General features: G+C 31.3%; 1 protein-coding gene across 8 annotated transcripts in view; it reads right to left on the bottom strand.

Annotated features, from left to right (window-relative positions):
• Positions 1 to 653: 653 nt before the first annotated feature.
• LOC106464418 (dynamin-1-like) overlaps positions 654 to 8,756 on the bottom strand; it is a 58,796-nt gene continuing 50,693 nt past the window's right edge. For 3 of the 8 annotated variants that reach the window (XM_022392128.1, XM_022392130.1, XM_022392129.1), the window contains exons 17-19: positions 5,874 to 6,055; positions 5,458 to 5,637; positions 654 to 4,178 (exon numbers count right to left, since the gene is read on the bottom strand). In XM_022392128.1, coding sequence (XP_022247836.1) covers positions 4,079 to 4,178; positions 5,458 to 5,637; positions 5,874 to 6,055 — 462 coding nt within the window. In that variant the 3' untranslated portion in view covers positions 654 to 4,078. Of the gene's footprint in view, positions 4,179 to 5,457; positions 5,638 to 5,873; positions 6,135 to 8,756 lie in introns of those variants that run through there. The other 5 variants (XM_022392132.1, XM_022392133.1, XR_002611742.1 and 2 more) reach the window with 4 other exon arrangements.

Genomic DNA, 8,756 nt, shown 5'->3' with positions numbered 1-8,756 from the left:
ATGTCATAAAAAAATAAGGCTGGGAAAACTTAAGTTTCAAGGGCATAATAGGGATATACAAATGGATAAGGATATACAGAAATCCATTGTCATGTTTAGTAGCCTATATGATCATGTATATCACTAGTTAGGAATCAGTATCTAGTATTTGAAAATATTAATTAATAATTATAGCTTGGTATAAGCTACTAACCATTACAAGTTGACAGACAATTTCCATCATCTTATTGTAAGAACTATCCAGCAAAAAGATATTTAGTAATACTTGAAAATGTGGCAGTGACTCAAATAGTGAACAGTTCTAACCAAGGGTAGCTCCCTGGGACAACAGAAGACATCCATGTACATGCCACTGAAAACCAGGTTATCCAAAGATATTGATGATATCATTTATAAATCAAAGAAAGTCATTCAATGGATATTTGTTGGTGAAAGAGGACATTATAAGACACCCAAAGACATGTTAGCAAAAACCAGCTGATAAATAGGTATATACTCCAAAGAAAAACGACTACAGCATCATTAGAAAACAAAATAACATCATTTGTGTTTTTCAAATATGTAGTAAATTATACTTTTCAGATGAGATTATCAAGAACCTCCCTTAGAACTTAACACAAAACACTAACCACAAAGGACGAAAATACTTCAAATAATTCATTGAAAGAATTTTAATCCATCTATACATGACAAACACCACATTCTACAAATATATTACTGCACATTATATACAAAACCACTGAAAATATTATACTACTCATTCAACATTAAATTCTGAAACCAAAGTTCCCATCTGAGGAATCTTCAGAAGACATGTATATATACATTATAAATGCATGAGCATGTTTTTCCTTTTTTTTTCATAAACTTACATCATACTTAATAACTAATTACATAAAAAAAGTCTTAATTTTTACACATTTGCAGTTGTAATGGAGAATAGAACAAAAATACAAACACTGTTACCCTAATAATTTATGTACCTTTACCACTGGCCAATACATGCAACAATAAAATTATTCATGTATTGCTTAACCTGATTAACAACCCATCTGAACAACACCTTTAACAACTTTAGTGTATGAAGAAAAAATGTTTGAAACATAAGAGCAACTATATAATTTTGCATATTGCTGATGTGGGCTACAGGATATTGAAGAAAGAAGTCAAAATTTTAAACCACAATATAAATAAGTTATCTAAAATGGAGATTCCCAAATGATGCTCATTCAGGTTTACAAAAACACAAAAGAAACTTATCTACATACACTCCTCAAACAAATATTTATTCATACCCTTTTTTAATACCACTAACAACAAATTTAGCAAAGAAAAAATATCTCTGTAACAGTTACCAAATAGTTTTTAACTCTTCAAAACTTTACTAACAATATCTCCTTCATCTCATAAGACTTGATAAATTGAAAAATAAATTTAAGATGCAGCATGATCTCTATGTGTACTGTAAGTTTACCAATAATAACTAGTCAACATTTTTATATTACTCTACTTTACAACAGTGCACAATATACATATCTTATACATACAACTGTCAATAATATTTTTTTTACAGATGAAACAAAGTTCTCAAGTAGATTAAACAATAAAAATGCAAAATAAATACTTGAAAAGTGATGATGCTTAGTCTGCAACTAGCTATTATTTGTACACTGAGAAAATTCTGAAGTTCAGTTAATCATTTAGCAAACATGATGCTCCAGAGTAAGGTTTTAGTGATGCAAACAACTGAAACTATGGTTAAATCAGGGATGAAACCAATGGTACACTGATCAAAAAGTCTTGGTTAGTACACTTTGATAAATCGGTAGTGACCTAATTAGGCCTGGCTGGAACCTGTGGTCTGTCAGGGATTCGCGGAGGAACAGAAGGTAGGGGTCTCCTACAAAACAGAATAAAACGTAACTAACTAAATAAGTAATGGAAATTGGGGGAGGGGAAATGAACAAAAACTGAAAAAAATAACATGCTGTTTCTTATCTATACAAATCAAGAACTTGAAAACAATTCTATTTACTATGTCTAGAAGAAAAATATCAAAAGTAACTTGAGGTCAATGAAGCATATAGAACTATGTCTAATTTCTGCAGAAAACTACTGAAGTTGACCATATAGCTCTCCTGTACTTAAAAACATCTACAATTATCAAGTTCTGAGTAATATTTAAATAATTTTTCTAAATGTGGTAAGAAAAGTCTAATTATCAAATTTTCTATAATAACCATAAAAACTCTTAGAAGCTTAAACATCTAACTTGTATATGTTTAACATATTAACAACTGAAGTTCAATTTGTGTAAAAGAAAAAAAGTCTGGAAAAACCACTTCAATTAAGCAAGAAATGTATTTAACATTAATAAAGAAGAGCTGTTCTATATATACATATATTGTATCTTCTTCAGACTGACAACACACGCACTTGTGCATATCATGCTCAAAAGCTTAATATTTTAAACATAAAATATACTTGAATACAGCAACCCAATTAAAATCAATTTTGTGAGTGCACTTTAACAAAATTAAATAACAGGTGAGAAACAGACACTAAAATATTCATTGCACGTACATATTATCAGAATACCTAAAAAACAATTTGTAGATACATATATTTATAACAGAATTTCCCACAACATTAAGTACCTGAAAATTACTTGTACATACAAATACAAACATCAACACACTGAGATATGAATATACTGTATATTTCAGAAATGCTGATATATAGTGCCTACTTCAAAACTTGAAATACTACTTTGCAAACTGAACACATATATTGCATATCTAAGTACAGACATTTAAATATGTGACTAGTAATTATATACATACCTAGATATCTATATTAATAGTGGCTATGTAGGTTTTACTTCTGTAGACACCATCAAAACCAGGATACATTTTATATTTTCCCACCACATAACTTGTACCCTGGTGTTACATTATTTTGTTGCTGTGATTAGTTTATTTTTATGTGTAGAAAGGCTTTGTTCCTTAAATTAGTATATATTATATATCACATTTAAAAAAAAAACTTCTTCTTCAACAAAGAAAATCAACAGGTGGACAAATTTGAATCATTCAAAACTTAGTTTTGTTACAAGTGTATGAGAAGATGTGGCTTAGTGATAAACTATCTACCATTCTGATTCAAAATTATAAATGCAAAGGATGATGCTTAAAAAATCTCAAATTAAATGACTGTTGGTGACATTAAAAAGACTATTTACAATTCTGATCAGGTTTCTACGTAATTATAAGAGGTGTTTCATGACAAACAAACTGGCCAATATCTTGATATTACATTTTACAACTACAAAGGGAAGTTGCTTAACAACAAACAGCAGATGTTTACCATTCTGAAGACAAGACTAAACACTAATAAGCTTGTAAGATTATTTCTAAACAAACACAAAAGAACATATACAAGAAAAAAAAAATCCAACTAGTTTTCTAGTAAGCTCTACAAAATAAATTTTACATATTATAAACTCAACAATAAAGACTGAAGAGTCAATTACACTTTGTGGTATTTTAAGTGAGAACCACAGAGGTTTTATCCAGGTAAGGTAAACTACGGCTAACATTAACTGCATACTTGTGTATGTCACCACTTTTTCGTGTCATCACAAATTTCATTTATGTCACAAAATAAACAAACCTTTTAATCATACACCCACACATTCATAAAACCAGAAGTGTGCTTATTTTACAAAACCCCAGACTTTACTTAACTAAACTTTTCTTCTTTTGGAAAAACGAGTACATAATTTATAAGAATATTCAAAAACAAAAAAACATAAAATTGCAAAGCCATCAAAGTGAAATAATCAGAAGTAACATTACTGAATCTAAGAAGAGTATCACAAACCCTGCTGCAATGTGTTACAACCTATGTAACATTACATTCTCACTTATACATGTTCCTTCAAACAGGGCAAAAACAATCTACGCTTTAAGAAGCAGAAGATAAAGCAAAAGAAGTACAGACAAGCAGTGCATCCAGTCACCAACGAACATCTTTTATTCAATTGGAGAGAACAGCCTCTCTCTGACAAAATGGCCAGTTATTTATGTAGAGGCATGCCAAATGCATCCAGAATGGGCTCAGGTCCTGCCTGTGATGTTCGTGGTGGAATGGAAGGCAGATTTCCTCCAGACCCTCGGCTAAAGTGAACAGAAACTCAGAAAGTTAGTAAGAAAAGATAGAATCACTAAAAACATACACTAAATAAAATAGAAAAGAGTTGATGACATTTTTAAACTGGCCATCAGTAGTTCATTTAATAAGCCATGTAACCTTCTACAAATATTCATTCAATCACACAGAAATATGCTGAAAGTAGGTGGAAAATGGCACTATTTACTCCACCTAATAGAATATAGATTACAATTCTGCTTTTACTTCTACATATATCCATTTTTAGTCTAGCAGCAATAAACTCTATACAACAAGAGAAGAAAAAATAGAACAGGTCTACAACTATGATCCTTTAATACTAATAAAAATATAAGCTTGTTTCATGTTCACAGACTGAGAAAAGTGATTAAATCTTAGTCTTTAATTCTAAGAAACTACTTATCATAGGACTACAAGTAATTTTTGGAAATGAATATTTAACAAATTTCCTACAAATGAGCAGTAAACAAGCACCAAGAGAGGTACTATACATGTTTTCTTCTAATACCTTTAACTGCTAACTTATCATTTCTGCATGCCCAACTTGTCTTCACAAGATTTCTTTTAATTATAATTTTTTCTTCTTTATTTAGTGTTTCTAATTCATGTCTTTACAAAAATTATGGTTGAAGAGCAGTTTCAAGAATAAAATGAGCAACTTTTTTTGTAATTTAACATTTCATTGATATGCCATATATATTTTTTCTTTAAAAAGTTAAACACAAACATCTTCATAGAATAATGACCAACTTTTCTGGTACTTCTCAATTAATGTAATTCTTGAAATACTAAGTACTATTTAACATGATAAAGAAACTTGGAAATCCCAAGCATTTTTGAAAGGTGGAAATTCTTTTAAGATATTTTAGAATGAAAACTAATGACCAAATGTATGAAAACAAACACTGAATTTTCAACCAGAGCACCCACAATACTGCAAAAAAAACTAATTAAAATTCTCAGCATCAACACATGATTCTAAAATAAATGGATTTAATAAGTATATGACAGAAGAGGGGTAGAGCAAGTCAAAAGAACAATGGTTAGTATGAAATCTTGGTTTTAAAGACCTTATTTAGTAAGTTGTGAAATGGAAAATGTCTTACTTTATTACAAAAATGTTTGTGATGAGTGAAAAGGTATGTGATAATGACAAAATACATAAAAAGCAAACAACTTATGATTGAGTACTTCCAACATAATGTTTCAATTGAACTTGTGAATTTGATCAAAGACAGATTTAAAAAAGTTATGTATAATACTTACGATGGTACCAAAGGTGGAGGAAGGTTTCCTGAAGACACTGGCCTAGGTGGAGCTGCAGGAAGTGCTCTATTGGTTCCAGCATCAGGGCGAGATGGTATTACTGGTGCTGGTCGAGAAGCTACCGGTGGAGGTGGGGGGGCTCTAATAGATAAGTTTCTTCTTGGCCCTGGTGATGAAGGTCTTAAAAGAAATAATAATAATATAAAGAAAATAAACAGCATAATTCCTGGACTTTCCAATGCATTAAACACTATACTGATTCTTTTGAGGAGCCTTACCCTTACCTTCTCTTTCACAGAATTACTGAGGTTATCAATGCTTAATTTTTTCTAACAGTTTCATGTATAATGCAATACACCAACAATATTTGTACCAACTGTGATGAGCATAATAATTATAAGTTCTATAATAAATACCTGGGTGATTCAGGTGTGCTGGCCTTCAGCCAATCGTCTTTCACTGGAGGTGGAACAGGTTGGTATGATGTTGTCATGGAAACGTCACCAATTATTTTCAGAGCATCTTTACAAGCACAGTACATCCGAAGCATTTCATCTCGTTTCTTAGCTTCTTCCAGGGACTCTTCCATTAGTGTTGCCTGAAAGAGTTGGTGATCAGTAGTGAGCCTTCTCTTGTAGAATAATGAGAGCACAATTGTGCATGAAACAGAGCAGAATCTACAAAAAAGTTCAACATCCTATTTGTGAATGAAAGCTGGCAACAGTATCAAATCCTATGATTATGTGGAGTCAACTTCTTTTGAATGATATTTTTTGGTTATGCTTTTTATCTGCTTTTGACAAAACAAAGGAATATTTTATGTTATTAATACAAGCAGATTCTTGTTCTCACAAAATAAAAACAAAAAAGCAAGAAGCAAATCCTCATTACTCCAAACAAGATGTTGTTAATACTGCATTTAAACTAATAAAAACATAACATAGCATTTAGTGAAATTTGGTGAATTTCCTGTTTTTAGGAAATTTGGTGTAACTCCCTGTCAAAGAAATTAAAACAATGATGAATACATTGTTTGGTATTGACTCTGGATTTATCTTTCAAAATAAAAAAGTTTATGGTACAAATAAAAGAAAATGGGACTCACTAATTTAACAGTTAACCTTCTTGCTACAGACTCAGTAGATGTGACTGACCTTTTAACCCCAAAGTGACCAGCGTTTCCATTCTATAACTTTTAATGTTTTGTGTATCTTCACAAAATTTAGAAAATTTTCAGTAAAAATTACATTACAAGTATTTTGTACATAAAAAATCAGATTCTTTAATTACGTTTATTAAAAATATTTCCATGAACCTATGGATTAGAGGACAAAGTGATTTTCATATTAAGATTAAAAATACTTTTCTTTCATCTGAAAATTATCAAATTTCATTAGTGTAATCTCTAAAACTTCCTTCATAAATATCAAACTTTTTGTCAGTAAAACTTTATATTTCATCTGTTATTTTCTCTAACCTAGCTCTATATGCATTCAGTCAATTTGACCAACCTTGTAACCACCATAAAAAAATAGTAAATAAATCTAAATTACCCTTTATTATTTCTAGAACGACTGCAAATTGTAAAAGTATACTACAACTGTTTATCCTAAGTAGGTTAAAGCTTGTATATATCTGTTTATACTTAATTTTACTGCCTTTTGAACCATGTCTAACTAATAATCCCCTCACATAAGTTGTAAATCATTCAAAGAACGTGTAGCTCATACTACTGTATTTGAATAAAGTAATGCACAAGCTCAAGATCATACCTCATGAGGAATTTTTATTTTTGTTTTTTTATCATCTTACCTAATAAACTAACTACTTTAGTTACCTTTATAATAATATACAGTACCGTGAAAAGTGTTAGGACAACTGAATATTTTGTCATTCTTTCCATTTTATGGGGCTAATTTTTCCATGTCATTACAGAATGCAAATTTCAACACTATGGTAATGCTTCATTGATCCCTGTTGCAACTGAATGAGCCAGGGTGAGAATACTTAACATTCTTTAGAATGCCCATATATTTGTACCAAGGACATGTCATAAAGGATAATGGTTCTGTTTGAATGAACATAGTAATCAAATTTAGAGTCTGAAATAACTGTCATAGTACCCCATATAGTGTCTTAATTGTACAGAAAGAAGCTAGCATATGATACCAGTATATGCAAGAAGAAATTAATTTAATAGCATTCCACAAATAAAGATAGATAAAATCAGTGTTTAACACTATATATTAAGTTTTTGTTGTCATGCCACGGCCCAAAAATGTAGAGAATTGTCAGTAGAGCTTTGTGTGATGCTGGTTGGACTCTCCAACAAATTGCTGCAGACTTGAAATGCTCCCCAAACACTGTCAAGTACACCCTGGATCATGAGACCGAAACAGATAAATTTGAAAATAGGAAAGAAAAAGGCAGAACACCTAAACTCAATGATATTGATGTTAAGTATCTTTGTTTATGCAACCTTTGGGACAGAAAGAAGACTGCCACTGATCTCATGCATGAGATAAACGACCATGTACCAAATGACAGAAAATTGTCCAGAACTACAGTTTCAAGAAGACTCAACGAGAATGGAATATTTGGTAATGTAGCAGTTAAAAACCCTTTACTTCGATTCCAAATATTGGCAAAAGGGTGTTATGGACAGATGAGTCCAAGTTTGAAATATCTGGTTCAAAGCATAGGTTGTGCATCTGGTGGAGGAAAGGAAAAAGATACTTACCTCAATGCTTAGCACCCACCATGAAGCATGGGAGAGGCAGTGTGATGGTTTGGGGATGTTTTTTAGCTGAGGCAACAGGAGATATTTGCAAAATAGATGGAATAATGACCAGCGCAAGTACCATCAGATACTGATCCTTCATGGTATACCCAGTGGTTTGCATATTATTGGTAAAGGATTCTACTACCAAGAAGATAATGACCCCAAACACTCATCTAACCTATGCAGAAATTACTTAGCTAAGAAAGAAGTTGGAGTCATTCAAGTGATGCAATGGCCCCCACAGAGCCCCCATCTCAACTCAATTGAACAGATCTGGGATTTGATAGATCAAAAACTTGACAAATAAAAAGTTACTTCAAAAGAAACTTTATGAGAGTGTATTAGAAACATTTGGAGTAATATCCCAAAGGGCACTTTAATTAAATATGTTGCAACAATGCCTGAAAGACTGTCTGCAGTTATTAAAGCAATAGGAGGACACACAAGATATTAATTATTTGCTGAACTCAGGCATTTACATTGAGTTTCTGTTGTACTAAATATGAAGATTAATAAA

The sequence above is a fragment of the Limulus polyphemus genome, unplaced genomic scaffold (genome assembly GCF_000517525.1).
Source record: "Limulus polyphemus unplaced genomic scaffold, Limulus_polyphemus-2.1.2 Scaffold1646, whole genome shotgun sequence".
Taxonomy (NCBI): domain Eukaryota; kingdom Metazoa; phylum Arthropoda; class Merostomata; order Xiphosura; family Limulidae; genus Limulus; species Limulus polyphemus.
This window is presented reverse-complemented; position numbering and strand designations above follow the sequence as displayed.